This window comes from Monodelphis domestica, chromosome 2, assembly GCF_027887165.1.
Source record: "Monodelphis domestica isolate mMonDom1 chromosome 2, mMonDom1.pri, whole genome shotgun sequence".
Lineage (NCBI taxonomy): Eukaryota > Metazoa > Chordata > Mammalia > Didelphimorphia > Didelphidae > Monodelphis > Monodelphis domestica.
This window is the reverse complement of record NC_077228.1, coordinates 195,598,315-195,618,061: the sequence shown is the minus strand read 5'-3', so window position 1 is coordinate 195,618,061 and position 19,747 is coordinate 195,598,315. Positions and strand designations below refer to the sequence as shown.

Here is a 19,747-nt window from a genome sequence, read left to right as displayed (position 1 = left end):
AAGTGGAGAAACCAAAGACTAAGTAATAATGGCCCCATCTTTCTCCTAGGGATACTGTGGATAAATGTTGGATTCATTTGCTGCTTTCTTGTAATTTTTTACCCTCAGCTGAATTCTTATCTAAACTGAACCATTCACTTGCTATGTGCTCTTGGGCAATTCAGTCCTCTAGGGGCCTCAGTTTCCTGTTGTGTAAAATGAAGCATATGGCCTAGATTTCTATTGTTCATTTTAACTTAAATCTGTGATCCCATTAACTCAGTGTCAGCTTGAACATGTCCTTTTCCCTCTCTAGGTCTTCATTTCCAACTTTCCAAACTCAAGGGATTGGACTAGGCCAAGGGATTTTCATCTGAGATCCATAAACTTCATTTAAAAATATTTTTAATAACTGCATATCCATACAATTGTTGTATGTATGTATGTATGCATATATATAGTGGGAGAATTGGACTTGACCCAAAGAAGTACAACAGTCGCTTCCCTTGTACTGACTCATTTTAGGGCGACATGGGAATCTCTTCACTCCTCTATTGACTCATTCTCCCTTAAATGAGAATAATCATGTTTACCTAACAGCTCCCTCATAATGCTAGGAGGATGAGTGGGTTCCTTTGGGTAAAAGCTTTGAACTCAGATGAAAGGAGCTATTTAAGTACAAAGGAAGAGGCGGAGTGATTTAGTTGAATGCTAAATTAAGACTATTTGTAATTGTTCTTTCTCTATGAGACCTTGGCTTCTTGGGCAAGAGATTCTGGGATATGTCATGCTGTTTTGAACACCTGAGATAAGTAAACAAAGCAAGAGCACTGCTAGTGGCAAAACACAAGACCTGCCAAAGCTTTCCCAAAAGGCCAGCAAGTCCTAAATAGGGGTCCTAGAGTCTCCCAAATTAGCTATATCCTGTATCTATTGGCCAAAGAGAATTGTGATGTTTGGGAATCTTGCCTAGAGCTGGAGGGGGAGAAAGAGGCCACTTGAGATTCCTCGATGGACGTAGCTCTATGATGCAGTGTGTTCGCCTAAAACCACAGTGGCTGGTCTTACACTTGGGAGATATTCAATACATCATAACCCCACAGGGATGGGAATTTCTAAGGAACTTACTGTGGCTCAGAAGACACAGAAAGCAATGGTGAACAAAAAAAAAAAGTCATTTCTGGGTCATTCACTCCCTAAAAAGCCACGGTTTCCAGAACAATTGTGACCATAGAGCAAGAAGTCTCGATTCACAGTAGGTGGCAGCAGAAGCTTTAAGGGGGCTTCTCACTCACTTCTCATTTGCTTATAATGCATGGGCGGTGAGAGCAGGACAGTCATGGAAAACACCTTGAAAGTGGATTCTGAGAAATATGCTGCACAAGTCAAATTAAGAGGGTCTCTTTGTTCTGGCAACTAGGAGCACTATGTGGTACAGTGGCTAGAGCACCCAGCCTGGAATTGAGAAGATTTGGACTGAATTCTGACCTCAGACTATGACTAGCTATGTGACCCTGAGCAAGTTACTCAGTCTCTATTTGCCTCCGTTTCTCATCTATAAAACAGTAGCACACTGGAGCACAAAATGGCAAACTACTACATCATCTTTGCCAAGAAAAACCCATAGACATGAACTTTAGTCCATAGAGTCAGATGCAACTGAATGACCGAACAGGAAATTTGTCTGGCTAACTGGCAAAGACTAGTTTATAAAAATCACCCAATTTCAGAGCTGAAAGGGACATTAGATGGTATTTATTCTCTCTCATACCTCTAAAAGGATCTCCTCTACAAAATACATGGCAAACCTTTGCTTAAACATCTCAAGAGAATTCCATCACCTCTTGAGAAAATCCATTATCCTTTTAAATCACCCCATTTTATTTTATAAGGATGATTTTCCTTAAATCAAGTTTAAATTTGCTTCTTGTTAATGGCCCACCTATTGCCATTAGTCCTGCCCCTTGGAGACAAAAGGAAGAAGTATAATCCTTCTTCTACATGGCAGTCCTTCAAATTCTCTTATCATGCCTGGGTCCCAGCCACAAATAATTGAAGCCCAGAACTTAAGGGGTGAAAGAATCTGCCCGTACTATAGCATATCTGTCTCATTAGTTCAGTTTGCCAAAAGTTCTCAACATTGTTCTGATCATCCTGAGTTTGCATTTCTACTGCCCTGACTTGAGACTCCCTCTGCCAGGATTTTTTCTTAGTTAAGTCCTAGGGAAAATCTGTTCCCTCTGCATAATGTGTTACCATAGCCCCATATTTTTCCGCTGCTCATTTTTGACTCTATCCCCTCCTCCCCAGACAGATTTGTGGCACCTGTGTGCTAGAACCCTGTACCAAACAATCACCAGCTTTATGGAAACATCCCACCCATCCCCATATGGCACCTCACAGGTAGTGAACAGCGTTAGGCTGTGTGAACAGCCATTAATAATCAAAGTCAGTGAGGACTAATGTAATTATGCTGTGGAAAAGAGGTTTATTAACAAATAAATAAAGATGTTTTAATTGTATCACAAAAGACATAGAGAGGCAGCAAAAGATAAAAAATATGAGACTGAAAGTAAACGTATGTGAATGAAGCCCGGGATAAAGTAGCCCATACTAAGTGAAGGAAATAGAGCTTGGAGAGAAGATTTTAGTCTTGAAAACACAACTGAAATGTGTCTACTCATTCAGATTGATGAAAAGGGTCTTAGAGGTTCCATTAGTCAGAAGGGAAAAGGATGGTCCTGTTAGTGGTCCACGAGAGATGAAGATTTCTCCATAGGGCAATGTGTTAGGTGAGTCAGAACTTCAGCATCGAGATGACGAGCAGGGACCACAGATTGTTCGCTGGGCACTGGGAAGGCAAGGTTTACAAGGTGTGCAGGCAGCAGGAGGTGGGCAAGGGACACAGGATACAGGGTTAGCACATGGGTTGCAAGGAAGCCTGTGGAGAGAAAAGAGGTTTTAGACATTTCATTGTAAAACAAATGGAAAGATGAAACATTTAGAAAACCTAGACCATCAGAGCTGGAAGAGACCTTAGAGATCAGCTAATTAAATGCCCACATTTCACAGAGGAGGAACTGACCTGCCCGAGGTTTATAGATAAACAGTAGCAAAGCCAAGACTAGAACCTAAGTATCCTATCTAGAGCCTGAGTAGAAAAACAAAATATGAAGACAGAGACAGAGACAAAGAGACAGAGAGAGCAATAGGGGGAGTGTGGGGTGTGAAATAGAGAAATTGTCAACATGGAACCTACAAGCTTATGCTAAAACTTGGGGTTCATCAGATATTACTAGGCTACAAGTTTGGGTTTTTTAGATTCCAAGTTGACAAAAGACAGAGACAGAAACAGAGAGAACACAACATGGAGTCAGAGAGAGTCTTGTACATAAATAGTGGCAAAGTAGTAGTACAAAAATAAAATGTGAAGAAAGACAGAATCAGAAAGAGACTGAGAGAAAGACAGACAGAGAGAGGGAGAGGGAGAGGGAGAGAGACGAGAGAGAGAGAGAGAGAGAGAGAGAGAGAGAGAGAGAGAGAGAGAGAGAGAGAGAGAGAGAGAGAGAGAGAGATGGGAGTTAGAAAAATCCAGCCCTGGCCATTAATTCTATCACTTAATCTCTTTATCTCAGTTTCCTTACCTATGAGATGGACATACCTGCTCTATCTCCCTAAGTTATTAGAAGCATAAAATTAAATAACACAGGTATTCTGTGGTTGTCTACATATTTGCCACATAAATGAATATGCCTTTATTTGGGAAAGTTCCTTTGAGATACCCCACTCTCCCCATAATACTTACTTGCAGTCCTCATTCTCCAGCAGATTTCGGTAGGTGGAGATCTCACACTCCAGCCGGCTTTGACATCCAGAAGCACCTGGTACTCATGGTTCTGCCTCTCCAGGTCAGCCCGGATCTCAGCCCAGCTGCTCCTCCACATTACTGATCAGATACTGCATCTGGGCCAGCTCAGTGCTGTAGCGAGTCTCAGATTCACACAAGGAGTTTTCCAAACAATCTTTCTGAAATGAGAAAGAGCAAATGAGACACCGGCATTCCCATGCACCACTCCATACACATCATCTGCCTTACTCCCCTCCCATGAGACAGGTACTATAGGCATGATCTTCCCCAGTTTTTCAGATGAGTAATTGACATTGGTTAAATGATTTAATATGCAGCAAGTTAATGTAAAAGGCAAGATTTGAACTCATTTCTTCATGACCTCAACTCCAGGACTCCAAGCACTCTACCACAGACTATATTTTCAATAAGAAAGCAGTGTGATTCAGTCAAAATTCCAGGCCATAACGCAGAAAAAGAGAGGGAGAAAGGAGTCATTAGTAAAAGCCACCTATTCCTATATTCTGCTTCTGTCATAACCCCCATATAATCCCAAAACATACCAAGCTCATAGGACATTTTTCTTTTAAACTCAGACCTCTAGACAATGGGGGTGAAGTGACTTGCCCAGGGTCCCACAGCTAGGAAGTATCTCAGGTCAGATTTGAATCTAAGTCTTTCAGATTCAACCTGATGCTGTATCCACAATACTATCTAGCTGCCACTCATAGGGGATTAAAAAAGCAACATTGGTAGAGACAGGTAGGTGGCTCAGTGGATTTTGGAGATGGAAGGTCCTATGCTCAAATCTAATCTCAGGTATTTCCTAGCTGTGTGACCCTGGGCAAGTCACTTAACTCCCATTGCCTAGCCCTTACCATTCTTCCGCCTTGAAAGCAATACTGTGTATTGCTTCCAAGACAGAAGGTAAGGGTTAAAAAAAAAAAGCAATACTGTACAGTGTAAGAAAATAATGCATTTGCAGTCTAAACATCTGGGTCCAAGTTTTACCTCTACAAGTAATTATTTGAGCCTTTTGTCCTCAGTGTCCTCACCTCCAAAATGAAAAAGTTAATCTAGGGCCTCTGTGGTTCCTTTTAGATCTAAATTTATGGTCTTATGAAGATAACCTTGAAGCGATCTGGTTTCTGATTCCCTGAGGCTTGCTATGAAGATCCAGTGACGTCATGGAGGCAAAGTGCTTTGTAGCCTCAGAGATGCTCTATAAATGTCAGTCATATAATTCAGGTGGAACAACCCTGAGTCTAAACTCAACTTTCATCATAAACTTTTGAGATAATGCTTCATAGCACCCTGCCAATAAAAATTACTTCAAAGCATGTACATTCATTCATTAGAGGTAGCATGTTATAAAGTGAATGCTTAAAATACTGGGCTTGGAAAAGACAAATCTGAGTTTACTTGATGGCCTCAGACACTTACTTGCTCAATCTCAGTTTTTTCATCTATAAAATGGGAATTATAACACCTATGGCACATGAGAATGAAATGGAATGGAACAAGCATCTATTAAGCACGTGTTTTGTGCCAGGCACTGTGCAAATTCCTTTACAAATATCTCATTTGAGTCTCACAACACCCATGAGAGTTGCTGTTATGATCCCCATTTTACACTTGAGGAAGACAGATTAAATAAAGGATCCAGGGTCATCTAGCTAAGAAGTATCTGAGGTGACAGACTCCCTGACTCCATGCCCAGCACTCTATCCTCTGCTTCCAACTAGCTGCCAGTCAAATGAGCTAATGAATGCAAAGTTCTTTGCAAACCTTCATTTCTTCTATGTCAGTAATTGCAGAGAAATGTAATTCCTTGAGGACCGGCCTGGTTTCCTTCCTTTCTTTTCTTCTGGTCGCCACCCCCCAACCTTGAGCCCCACTGCCCGCACCTGAGCGAGGAACTACTGCTCCACATGGTTGCCTTTTCCTTGCAGGCATTTAGTAAAGATCTTGTTTGTACATACATTTATTCATTATCTCCCTCATTAGATCAAAAGCTTCTGGAAGGCTTGTTAATGTTCTTTGATTGTTGCAATCATATCTGACTCTTCATGACCCCATTTGGAGTTTTCTTGGCAGAGATAATTGAGCCATTTTTCTTTTTCCTTCTACAATTCATTGTACAGTCAACGGAGGCAAAGTGGGTTAAATGACTTACCCAGGGTCACACAGCTAGTAAGTGTCCGAGACCAGATTTGATCTCTGATCCTCCTGACTCCAGACCATGAACTCTATCCACTGTCCACTGCACCATCTAGATGCCCCTCTGTAAGGTCAGGGCTGTCTTTTGCTTCTTTTCTGTATCCCTTGCACATATAACACTGTCTAGTACATAACTGGCTGATTGATTTGGATACGTTCTGCAGACATTTTTTGAGAACATTATTGTAAAGGAGGTGGAGATGAGATTTGAAATGCTCGCCCCTTTTAAAATTAGGGAATTATTCAGTGCAAGACAGCTGGTAGGGAAAATGTCCTGAATCTACCAGATAGGACTGAGAGGGGAAAACCCACCAATTTGTGCTGGGCCTGCAGCTCAACCTCCAGTGCATTCACAGAGCGTTTTAGTTCCAGGATCTCTGACTGGCAGCACTGAAGCTCCTCTGAGCAGGACATCTCCTGCAGGCTGATGCCCTCACTCTGAAAAAGTCAAAACACAAGGACAGAGTCCATGACAAGCGCCCTCGGGAGGCTGGTGGCCACCCCCAACCTTGAGCCCCACTGCCCGCACCTGAGCAAGGAACCACTGCTCCACATCGTTGCGGTTGGTCTCCACCATGGCCTCATACTGGCACCTCATCTCACCCAGCACTCGGTTGAGGTCCACAGGTGGGGCTGAGTCCAGCTCAATGTGGAGCTTGTCTCCCAGCTGGCACTGTAGGTTGTGGACCTCCTGGAGAGGCAGAAGAACAGAATGCCCAGTTTAAGAAAGGCTGTTCTCCATGTGGTAGTCTCCCCTGCCTCCTGAGGGCAGGATGGAAAAGAAAAAATGTCCCTGAGCCTGAAGAGGCTTTTTGCCAAGAACATAACTCAGAGAATTTTAAAAGGTATCAAAAAGAGTTTGTGGCCAGCAATGGACTTCCTCAGGAGCAGAGGGAATCTTTCTGCCTGGAACCTTGACAGCTGGACAGACTCCCTCCCACCCCAGACTACAGAAACAGCCTCCCATCCAGTGCCAAGATTTGGTTAGGAACTGGGCAGGTGACCCAACTTCCAATTACAGGCATGAGCTACACGACATCATTCACTAGCTCTGGCAAAGCCTGGCACTAAATGAAACAGCTTCTTTACTGTTCACCTCCAAGGAGTAAGCAGTAAAAGACAAGAAAGCAGTCATCAGAGAAAATCCAGAAAATAACGCCAAAGGGCTCCTAGTTGACCATTCATTTTGGGTCAAGTGATCAGACATCCCAGCATGATTTTATAATGTTATAGAGTGGTGTATAAGTGGAAATTTTATTAAATATAATATTTGGAGTTTTGCATATTGATTTTTAAGCTTAAAATTTGGGCTACCTAAGAGGTACAATAATTGCAAATATTATATTTAATAAGATTGATTAATAATAACTAAAATTAAAAAGCTAGAGTAAAAAGGGAGCTAACTCAGTCAAGGTTGTGAGAGAAGAGAGAGAGCGGAGTTACAGACAACTAACTATATACAAAACATGACCACTCAATATGGTAGAGAGAATAGGAATTCTGGGAAATACTAAAGGAATTCTGGGGAACGTAGTTCAAAGGTACAAAATTCCCACTTATGCAGTGGCTTGGTAATAGACTTTTTTTTTTAACCCTTATCTTCTGACTTAGTATCTATTCTAAGATAGAATGGTTAATCAGAGTTAAGTGACTTGCTTGTGATCACACAACCAGAAAGTGTCTGAGGCCAGATTTGAACCCAGGTCCTCCCAACTCTGGGTCTGGCACTCTATCTACCATGCTAGCTAGCTGCCCCAGTAATATTAGTTATTAAAGATGACACTAAAAGATAGCATGGCATTGGTGGAAGTCAAGAAGAACTTCTCTGTGCCTCAAGCAGCCAGCTCTCTCTGACTGTTAAGTTAAAGAGGAGGTACTGATCAGCAAGGCTGGAGAGAATGTCCACACTGGGATTTCTCTAATGAGAGAAATCACAAGTCCAGCTTGAAAGTGAAATCATAGCAATACAGAGACTATACAAGTAATATATGTCCCAGGATATGCTCTGAGGCGTGGGCTCCTGCCTCCCTTGGGCCCCTCTTATCAGTGATAACAGCTGATGAGAAGAAGAAGAAGAAGAAGAAGAAGAAGAAGAAGAAGAAGAAGAAGAAGAAGAAGAAGAAGAAGAAGAAGAAGAAGAAGAAGAAGAAGAAGAAGAAGAAGAAGAAGAAGAAGAAGAAGAAGAAGAAGAAGAAGAAGAAGAAGAAGAAGAAGAAGAAGAAGAAGAAGAAGAAGAAGAAGAAGAAGAAGAAGAAGAAGAAGAAGAAGAAGAAAGAATAGCTAACATTTATAGAGCACTCATTGTGTGCCAAGCACTGTGCTAAGTGCTCTATAATTATTACATGATTAGACCTGACTACATGTAGAATATAACTTAAAGGAACAGCTCTCTCCCAGGGCATTGTGAGGATACAAAGAGTTTTGCAAATCTTAAAGCACTATTAATATGATACTATGAGGTATAATATAAAGCACTTCAGATTTATATTCTAGGAATTATTTAACCTTCATCGATTTTTCTAAAAGGGAAGAAAGCCTGGATTTCCCCACCCTGATGGAATGGATAGCTTCAGTTTTCTCAGGGCCCTGGTTCTCTGTGGACTCTACCTGCTCGTGGTTCTTCTTGAAGCACAGCAATTCTTCCTTTAGGGACTCCAGCTGGGCCTCCAGGTCACATTTAGCCAGCGTGAGGTCATCCAGGTTCCTGCGCAGGCTCCCAATATCAGCCTCCACCAGCTGACGGAGAGACCGCTCCGTCTCATACCTTTCAACACAGTTCACAGTATTTATATTCAGAGAATGGCAGACATGGCCCTGGGGAGTCAACCTTTCTGTCATGGTGTCATTGGTTTTCTCCATTTAAGCTTTATTTGGGGTTTCTCTGTTATTGGCATGTCTTAAAGGTTCTAGGAACTCTTTGAATATCTGACCCCTACCGCACTTCAATATATACATGGGCCAAGAGAACCCCAGTCTATGATGAGACATGATGTGATTTAGAACAGGAATTCTTGGGGCAGCTACGTGGCTCAGTGGATTGAGAGCCAGACCCAGTTCCAATCTAGCCTCAGACACTTCCTACCTGTGTGAGCCTGAACAAGTCACTTGACCCTCATTGCCTAGAGCTTACCACTCTTCTACCTTGGAACCAATACCCAGCATTGGTGCTAAAATGGAAGGTAAGAGTTTAGGGCAAAAAAAGGGCTTCTTAGGTATCTGGGATAAACAGACTCCCCAGTAGATCCATTGATGGATTCCGGATGGTTTATCAAACTGGATAGGGGAAAAAAAATCACATCTTTTCATTAACCTTTAATTAAAATTGAATATTTTCTTCAATTATGAATGTAGGTAACAAAGCATAGTAGTATTAGCTTTCATATGTGTATCTCAAAAAAGCCAAGAACCCCTGATTTAGAGGAAAAAACAATGATCATATTTGCAAAGGAACTGAATTTTATTCCCAGCTCTACTACTCACTGCCTATCTGACCTAGAACAAGTCAAGTAACTCTCTGAGCCTCAGTTCCCTCCTTATTTGGACTATATAATTTCTAAGGTCCTTTCCAGTCCTAAGTCCCATGATTCCTTTGGGGAATCAGAACCCAACTGCACAAGTCATAAAGATCATGTATTCAGAGCTAGAAGGAAACTTAGAAGTCCCCCAAATCAACTCCATTTTATATATGAGGAAATTGAATTCCCAGAGAGGTCAAATGCTTTTCCCAAGGTCACACAAAAAGTAAGTGACAAAGGCAAGATTTAACCCCAAGGTCCTCTGCTTTTTATACCACATTAAAAAGAACATTACTTTCTTTAGCTCTAGGAAGAGAGATTAACCCAGGATGTAAAAGAAGATCAATACTAACCCTAAATCAGAGAGTGAGAGGATATTGGAGCTAGAAGGAAACTCAAAGATTCCCTAGTCCAACCCCTTTGTTTTACAGAAGGGAGCACTGAGGTTCTAAAAGACAAAATGACCTGCAAAGTTCTTACCATGAAATGGTAGCTCAAACAAGAATAGATCCCAAGTCTCCTCACTATAGCATTCTGTCCACTCCCCAATATCATCCCTTTGTGTGGTTTTCATCAGGTTGTTCAACCTGTCGATTTAACTTGCCACACGAAAGATGGGGAAATTAATTTCTGCCACTTCAGTTATCATTAATGTGACTTTTGAAATTATTTGTCAACTCAACAGAGGCAGCTTTGACATAGAGGGAAGAAATGAGAGATGAAAACTGGAGTTCTAGTCACAATCCTTCCTACTAAATAATTACATGTCATTAAAGAGTTTCTGGGTCTCAGTTTCCTTCACTGTAAAATGAGGAGGGACAGGGAACAGTCTTTAAGGTTCCACCAGCTCTGACATTCTCAGACTACTTCCCAGCCCCTTGGGTTGGGATGTTATTTTGTCTCTTTTTTACTGTTGTAAATGCTGGGTTCCAGACACTGGCCAAGAGTGCCAAATAAGAACAATGAATTCTCCTGACTCTCCTCCTCTCCCTCTTCCAGCCCAACTCACTTGGTTCTGAAGTCATCAGCAGCCAACTTGGCATTGTCAATCTGCACCACCAACCTGGTGTTCTCAGACTTGGTACATAGGATCTGGAGAAGGAGAAGTGACACTGTTGGTTTTGTGTTGCGTCCAGGTCTCAGGTATGAAGCAATCATGTTTTCCCAAGTGTCCTATGCAAGTCAGTAGCATAATCTTGCCCATATTTGATTCATTTCAATTTTACAAACACTGAATTGAATTCAAAGTTAATTTACCTCATTTTTCCTGGCATACTTGCCTGGCACAAAGTAAGTGCTCAATCATTGTTTGTTGACTGACCAACTCCCTTATTAGAATGCAAAGAGAAATTTGGTCCCCTCTTTATATTCATAAGGCTGGCACTTAGTACAATGTCTGGCACATAATAGGCAATTAATAAGTACTTGTTGATTAGTTGATTAATCGATTTCCAAATCCAAAACAACATACCCTCTTCCAAAATCTTCCATGGCTCCCCATTGCCTACCAAATAATATCCAGTTGGTTCACCAATATACATGTATCAATCTATTCACAAAGTACTAGACTAGGAAATAGGGCTACAAAACACAAATTTTAAAGAATCCCTGCCCTACTTCAAAGGATCATTGTGAAGATCAAATGAACTATTCGTAAAATGCTTAGCACAGTGCCTCACACATAGTAAGTGCTTATTCCATTCCCCTGCCCCTCTGTGATCACGTTGCAGCCTACTTATGAAGTCAAATCTCATGCCACTACCATTCTCATACTCTATGAACCTAGCCCAAGCCAAGTGCTTACCATTTTCTCTGCTCTTGTCCTTTCCCCAGTCCTGGAACTGGGAAAACCTGGGTTCAAAACTGGCCTCCAACACTTAACAATTGTGTGACCCTGGACAAGTTACTTAACTGACTGCCTCAGTTTCCCCAACTATAAAATGGAGGTAATAATAGCACTCACTTCTTGAGCTTTTTGTAGAGATCAAATGAGAAGACTATAAAGCACTTAGCACAGTGTCTGGCACATAGTCAATGCTCTCTGAATATTAGCTCTTATTGTTTTTAAATCTATAATGTTTCTTCCACCATTCCCTCCCCTTCCATTTCTGCCTATTGAAACTCTTCTAATTTTTGATGTATCTGATCCCTGCCCTGCAAGAAGTGATCCTTCTTCCTTTACACTCATACATCTCCAAGCGCATGTCTACCTAATGATCACATTCTAGCTTGTGTTATATTTAGTAGTTTAGTTTATTATATTCACTATCAGAGCTTCTAAGTCCCCTCTTACTGGGACTTACTCTCACCCCAGCACCTAGCCCAGTGAATTGTCCATAGTAGGCGCTTAATCAATATTTGTTGAATTACACTGAAAACCTCTAAGGATAATTTTCTTTACTTCTCGTGTTGGCAATTGTGCCACATGCACTATGGAGCTTCTAAGAAAAGGAACATTGAAGACCACTGGGGTAAAATAGAAACTTTTACATTTTGGTTTTAAAAAATATTCACAATTTGACTATGAGGTTTGCTGCATGTTGTTCACCTTCATTTACGCTGCATTTTAGCTGAAAAGTCTACATTCTGTTTCCAAAATGCATCATTCCATGTCCCACCTCCATGTCTTCCCATAAACTGTCCATCCCTTCAACCTAAATTGTACTCTTTCTATGGCTCTGTCTCTTATAATCCCTAACTTCCCTCAGAACCCGGTCACATCCCATGTTATTATCAGAAGCCTTTCCTAATCTCTTCCATCAGCAGCTAAGTAGAATGCTGAAGTTAGCATCAAGAAGACATGAGTTCAAATCCTACTTCATATACTATACTTACTAGCTATGAGAACCTAGGCAAATCACCTAACCTCTCAGCCTCAGATTCCTCATCTGTAAAATCAGGGTTGGTCTGAAGCCTGTAAGGTCCCTTTTAGCTCCAAATCTCTAATCATCTGATGCTCCTTCCCTCCTCAACATAAATTGTATATTCTAATCTGTCTATATATTGTTTCCCTCTAGTAAAATGTAGAATTCATGAGAAGGAATTTTTCTTTCGGCTTTATATTTCTAGTCTATACATATACACACATATACATACATGTTTGTATATATACACATATGCATTTGTGAGTATACACATGCGTGCATATGTTTATTCCTATGTGTGTGTATGTGTACACATGTGCACAGAAATATAACTGTATGTCTATATATGTGTGTATGTCTATATATATGGCATAGATAGACAGATGGACAGGCAGACAGACAGATAGATAGATTGAGATAGGCACAGAGACAGATAGAGAGAGACACATAGGTCTACATATAATAGATATTTAATAAATGTATGTTAGATTGGACTGGGTTGGAAGAGGAAAAGAGAACAGTAGGTCATTCCTTTATACATCTCAAAAAAATAACATCTTTTTTAAGGAATCATTCAATGGAATGAGTTGGGGGGGAAACAAAAGTAAGGGACCAGGTGTAATAGACCGTAATGGAACACCATGCAATGGGTTGCATTTCTGAAGTAAAAAAAAAGAAAGCTTCTGCATTCTTATTCACTAGGCTCACTAAGAATCTGCTCTTGTCCTCTCCAGTTTAGAAGGGCTGGCCATTTTGTACTACTTATTTTGCCTATCCTGAGGTTAAACAAGATGGCCTTCTGAAACTGGGCTAATGATACATGAATCCTGTGGAGATGCCCTAGAGGTCAGTGGAAACGAATTAACATAATTCATGAGTCCTCTAAAGATCAATAGATGGAAAACACTTCAAAAACCCTCTTTTCCAAACTGTACCCAACCAGAAACTTCCCTCAGCAAAATATCCAACAAGTGATCAGCCAGTCTCTACTTGAAGACATCTAGTGGCAGGGAACTCACTGCCTCCTAAAGTTGTTCTTTCCACTTTGGGAAGTCAGTTTCTCAATACAGCTAAAATCACTTGTCTGCAATCTCCTGGCCTCTGACTTCAATTTCTTGAGTCAAATCTTGTACTCCTTCCATGACATGAGCAAATTTCTAAAGAAAACTTCAGAATTTAAGATTCATTCATATCTGACCTAAGAGTCTAGAACTCCTTGAATCTAGGGTTCCAGGTAAGCTTTTTCTGTTTTATGCAGAAAAATCTTCTGCCACAAATAAATTTATGCATTACCCATATTTTTTTCACCCTACATACAAGACCTTGAAAACCAAAAGTGTCCCACAAATATTACCTTCTGCTGGAACTCCTCCATGGTCCTAAAGTAGGACTGGTAATCTGGGCACACATAGGAAGCATGGCACTTGCTCCACTCTTTTATCTTGGTCTCCAGCTCTGCATTGTCTTGCTCCAACTGACGCACCTTCTCCAGGTAGTTGGCCAGGCGGTCATTCAGAAACTGCATGGTCTCCTTCTCATGACCATTCAAGAAGCCTTCACCATAATTTCCACAGTTCCCAATGTTGGCAGGGATGTTTAGTGTCCCAGGTAAGGGGCAGGCTGACTGGCAGCTGTTTGGCAGACAGAGGCTAGGTTGGCCCAGAGAAGTAGTTCCAACCCTGACTCGATTGTTGTGAGCCATAGTTGCAGAAAAGCACATGGAAGCAGCTTGAGGTTCCAAAAACCTCCCACTCCTGATGGAGCCTGAAGAGCCAAATGTTCTACAGAAGTTGGCAGCCATGGCAGCTGGAAAGAGGTATTGGGTTGGTTCAAGGTTGTGCTCCCTCAAAACTGAACAGTTTCTTTTTCTCTAAACCTATATGTACATCTATATATATATACCCCTGGCAAGTGGGTGTTGGTACAAGAAACTAGCTTTCCACTCAGTATTTATGTTGATTATTATATAATCTCCTGATTAGTCAGTGATTTGGTTTCCTATAAAGAGTTAATTAGATCATAAAATTTTTTGTCTAACACAAAACTCCTTACATGGAGTCTTCACATGGCCCTAGAATACATGCAAAAACTTTATTCTTCAAAGATGTATAAACTCAACCACAAATTCAGTGGTTTTGAATTACTCCTTGACCTTCCAGAGGTGAGAGGTGAAGAGTTATGCCATCCCAACCAATGGGCATCATAAGGCTGCATAGTCTCTACTTCTGATTCTTTTCCTGCTCCAGGGAATTCATTTGAATAAGTACTTTGATCCCTGAAAAGTCTGAAAAATTAGAAGAGTCTAAAATATGTAGCAATGATAATGTTGTCCAAGCTCAGAGTTAGAAGGAAGAATCATACCTATCCTCTTCCTCATCCAATGGCCCTCTATGGAAGGTCACATAAAGGTCATTTAATGATAGTTCCCAGACTCAAAAAAAGTTCATTTTGGAGCAACCTTGGACAATAGGATCATAGGATTTAAAGCTGAAGGAACCAGAGAGAGCATCAAATATAAACTTTTTAATCTCCCAGAGAGGGGAAACTGAGGCCTAGAGAAAAATAGGGACTTGTCCAAAATCATATGGCCAGTGAATGGCAGAGCCAAGATGATAACTTTGGTCTCCAAAACAATCCTAGTGTCCTCTCCATCAGGAAAGGAACTGGATGGATCCATTGAGAAGTACTAGAGAAAGCATTCAGCTAGATTTAGGGGGGAACTAAATCTAATTAACACTTGGCAAGTCAAGCTTGAAAATTATTGTCTAAAAGAAAATGGACAGTGAGGTGAGAGTGAGGCAGGCAGAGAGGAATAAACAAACTATTTTAAAATATAGTTCCAGATTGCCAAGGGAAAAAAAATAAATGTGTTCTCATCTATCAGAACTGTGTGAGCTGGCTATGTTCAACAGTGATTAATATTTTATGGTGTCTTTTCTCAAAGCTTCCCATCTCTTCTCTCAGCTTCTCCACTTATTACCTATATCCCTATCTGTCCCTCTCTCAGGATTGTGTCCTCCCCCCAACTTGTTTAGTGAAGACACAAACTAGGACTTTGATGTCCCTTCTTTTGAAAGGCTCTCTTGCAACTTTGAAAAAATATATCTCCTTTGATAGTCCATTAATAAAGAGACTCCTGACCAAAATTTAAATTTCCTTCATCTTCAGACATACTCAGAGCATCCAAAAGCTTTATTGCTTTACTCTGGCCCATAACAAACATATACCAACAGACTATTTCTCTACAAGCCCCAGGAAAGGATAATTAAACATCTAGCTTCTTTGTTATGCTAAATAAGATGCATCTTTGCCTCTGTTCACAGGATGAATACCTTGACCCTCAGCTTTGAGGTAAACAAGGTGTCCAAACTGAAGTATTCCTGATGGGATGAATCAGGATTCAGAGGAGATGAACACACAAACTGAGTTGCCTCCTTTCTAAAGGTCTCTGTCCACTTCCTTACTCCTTCCTCCACCAACCTTGGACCATCAATGGGGTTGAGTACAATTCAACAAACCTTTATTATATATCTATGAGGTGCAAACCCTCTGTACTGAGGCTGATGACCAGGAGCTGGGGCCAAATTTTCCTTTGTGCCCTGGCACATGGGTTTGGAACTCATCAGGATTGAATTTGGGATTTCACAGGTATAAGGAATTCCCAGGTGAGCAAATTCTCTCTACCAATGTAGCTCAGAATCAGTTCTTCAACTTCAAGTCTTAGAGAATTGTTTAGAGCATTGAGAAGCAACGTGACTTACCCAGAGTCATTCAGTCAGTCAATTAGTCAACAGGCATTTATTAAACCCTCATTATGCATCTGGCATTGTGCTAGGGGGTCACATTGGCAGTATGTGTTTGAGACAGCACTTGAACCCAGATGTCCCTAGATTCAAAGCCAGTTTTCTCTATACTATGCCATATTACCTCTCACCTGACATATAGTAGATACCTAACAATTCTTTGTTGATTGATAAGTTGATTGATTGTGAACCGCATATTTTCTATGAGAAGAATGGGTGCTCTTCCCTGTGAGAATCTTTGTGTCTACAAAAGTTATTGGTAGCTGAGGCAAGGTTTTTTTTTGTTTTGTTTTGTTTTGTTTTTAAACCTTTAACTTCTGTCCTATCAATCTGAGGGAAAAGAGCAGTAAGCAATAGGCAATTGGAGTTAAATGACTTGCTTAAGGTCACCCAGCTAGGAAGTATCTGAAGTCAAATTTGAACTCAGAGCTTCCCAACTCCAGACCTAGCACTCTATCCACTGTACTATCTAGCTGCCTCTTGAGGCAAGGTTCAGCAGCAATATTGATCCTTTCAGATAAGCTATTTTAACCAACTGGCAGACATTTATTGAGCACTAATCATATATAAAAGACTGGCTGAGCACTGCAAAGATATTTAAGACACAATTCTAGTCCTCAAGATGCTTAGGATCTAGTTGGGGAGACGAGATGTGGACACAAAAAGGTAACTAACAAAATTAGTGGTAAAAACAGTATCTTTTTTTTATTATTTATCTTATTTTAGAGACACTTTTTGTTTTTTATTCATGTTCATTTCTGAATATATTCCTCACCTAATCAATGAGTCATTCCTTATAGCAAAGATTTAAAGAGGAAAAAGAAAGAAAAAGATTCAGAAAAACAGGGCAACATATCAACTATGTCAGATAGCATGTATGCTATTCCACAAGGAAAGACTTCAGCCTTTGTAAAGAAAAGAGCAAGTTTACCTTCTCAACTCTTCTCCAGAGTCAACCTTGCTCATTATAATTACCCAATGTTTAGTTTCAGGGATTTTGTCCTTTACACTTTCACTTCTTCCCCCCCCCCCCTTTATTTATTTCTTTGTTTATTTTTTAGGTTTGGGACATTTTTTATTTAATTAATTAATTTAGAATATTTTTCATGGTTACAAGATTCTTGTTCTTTCCTCCCCACCTCCCTCCCATAGTCGATACACAATTCCACTGGGTTTTACAGATGTCATTGATCAAGACCTATTTCCATATTATTGATATTTGCATTAGGGTAATCATTTAGAGTCTACATCCCCAATCATATCCCCATCAACCTATGTGATCAAGGAGTTGTTTTTCTTCTGTGTTTCTGCTCCCACAGTTCTTTCTTTGGGTGTGGATAACATTCTTTCTCATAAGTCCCTCAGAATTGTCCTGGATCACTGCATTGCTGCTAGTAGAGAAGTCTATTACATTCAATTGTACCACAGTGTATCAATCTCTGTGAACAATGTTCTCCTGGTTCTGCTCCTTTCACTCTGCATCAATCCCTGGAGGTCGGTCCAGTTCACATGGAATCCCTCCAGTTCATTATTATTTTGAGCACAATAGTATTCCATTACCAACATATATCACAATTTGTTCAGCCATTCCCCAATCAAAGGACATCACTCACTTTTTACATTTTCACTTCTGCTGTCATTCTGCTTATTGTTTTCCTCACCTTCTATCTGTTCTCATGTTTCCCTCAATTCCTTAAGTTAGTCATTTCTAATGGTAATAATTCATTATACTGATATACCATAATTTGTTTAGCCATTCCCCAACCAATGCATATCTATTCTTTTTGTATTGCTTTCTATCTACAAAGAAAATGTTGCTACTTGTTAGATTTTGGTGTATGTGGAACTTTTCTTTCTATCTTTGACCTCTTTGAGTATATACCTAATAGGTATAGGAGGAATTCTGGGACATAGGGTATGGACTTTTTAATCCCTTTCATAACATAATGATACATTTCTTTGTAGGATGGTTGGACCAGTTCACAGCCCCATAGCCATGTGTGATTATCTTCTAGCAGCTTCTTCAAAACCAACAATTACCATCTCAGATGTAGGCCTGAGTTAAAGAAATTCAGAGAAGGAAGAGATCACCATGGGTCAGAGTAATGAGGGAAGATCATGAAAAAAAGTGGAACTTCGGTTGGATTTTGAAAGATAGATAATTACAATACATGATGTGAAGGGGGTTATTCTAGCTAGGGAAACCAGGTAAACAAGATTCATAAATAAGAATATAAAGTGATGTATTCAGAAAATAGTGAGTAGTCTAATCATTTGACTGATGAGATTCATGAGAGAAGAATTGTGGATGTCAGGTGGAAAGTTTATTTACCAGTTCAGGGGATTACTAAGTGGCTCAGGGAAGAGAGCACTAGACCTGGAGTTGGGAGTACCTGGGTTCAAATCTAGGCTTTTCATAGCTGTGTGATCCTGGGCAAGTCACTTAACCCCAATTGCCTAGCCCTGGCCCTTCTGACTTAGAGTTGATACTAGAACAGAAAGTGTTTAAAAAGAAAAAAAGAAAGTCTACTTGGGATCAATTTATAAAAATCCTTAATTGACAGACTATGAATCGTGAAGATTTGTCCTATAAACAATGAAGTATGCGTGAAGATTCTTAAGCAGAGAAGTGACTCAATCAAAGAAATTTTTCAAAAAGATGACATCAATACCTAGACATGGTGGGACATACTCATGAGTGAGGGTGATAGATTACTTAAATCTAGTAGTTCTGAGCTTCAGTAAGTCTAAAGACTATAAGGTATCCTCATTAATTCTGACACCAGTTTGGCAAGCCTCCAAGAGCAGAGGACCAATCACCAAACTGCTTAAGAAGAGGTAAATCAGCTGAAGTTGGAAAAAAGAAAAGGGTTAAAGTTCACTTTCCAGTGAAACAGCATCGTAAAAGGCCCATGAGTAACAGCTGCCCATCTGTACTGGTAAAGATAGGGAGATCCATTCCAAATATATGTATTTGAATAGTGATTTGTAGGAGGAATTTGGTAGGATTGAACACTAGAAATAGGGACACCAAAGAAGATGTTATTGCAGAAATGACACGAAATTGGGAGAATAATTAGCTCCCTGGATGACAAAGTCAGAATCCCAAAAATACTTCACAGGCTAGAGCAGTGAGCAGGAGGGGAGCAGCCCAGCCCCACATCCCTCTGACTTTCTAATAACAAAATCCAGTGAACTCTGTGCTGGAGCGATGGTGAACATGCCCCCAGAGAGGGCTCTGAATGCCCCCTCTGGCACATATGCCATAGGTTCACTACCACAGGGAGAGAGCATTAGACTAAATATAATGAGATGAAATTCTGTAAGAATAAATGTAAAATCTTACCCTTCAGTCCAAAAAATCAACTTCACAAGTACTAGATGGAGAAGACGTGGTAGGGTTAGAAAGCAATTTTTTTCTGAAAAAGAGATGGGAGCTTTAGTGATCTGCCAGATCAACATGAGTCCTCAGTGTAACCTGTCATTGCCCAACTTTAAAAAAAAAATTAATGTGATCTT

The 19,747-nt window shown here is 40.4% G+C and overlaps 1 protein-coding gene across 1 annotated transcript; it reads right to left on the bottom strand.

Moving 5' to 3' along the window:
• Positions 1 to 2,452: 2,452 nt before the first annotated feature.
• Positions 2,453 to 14,271, bottom strand: LOC100013884 (keratin, type I cuticular Ha8-like). The gene is given in 9 exon segments (XM_001368203.4): positions 2,453 to 2,920; positions 3,785 to 3,842; positions 3,845 to 3,905; positions 3,907 to 4,005; positions 6,359 to 6,484; positions 6,576 to 6,737; positions 8,654 to 8,810; positions 10,571 to 10,653; positions 13,780 to 14,271. Coding segments are annotated over 9 exon segments (1,329 nt in total). The 5' UTR covers positions 14,227 to 14,271; the 3' UTR covers positions 2,453 to 2,784.
• Positions 14,272 to 19,747: the final 5,476 nt, after the last annotated feature.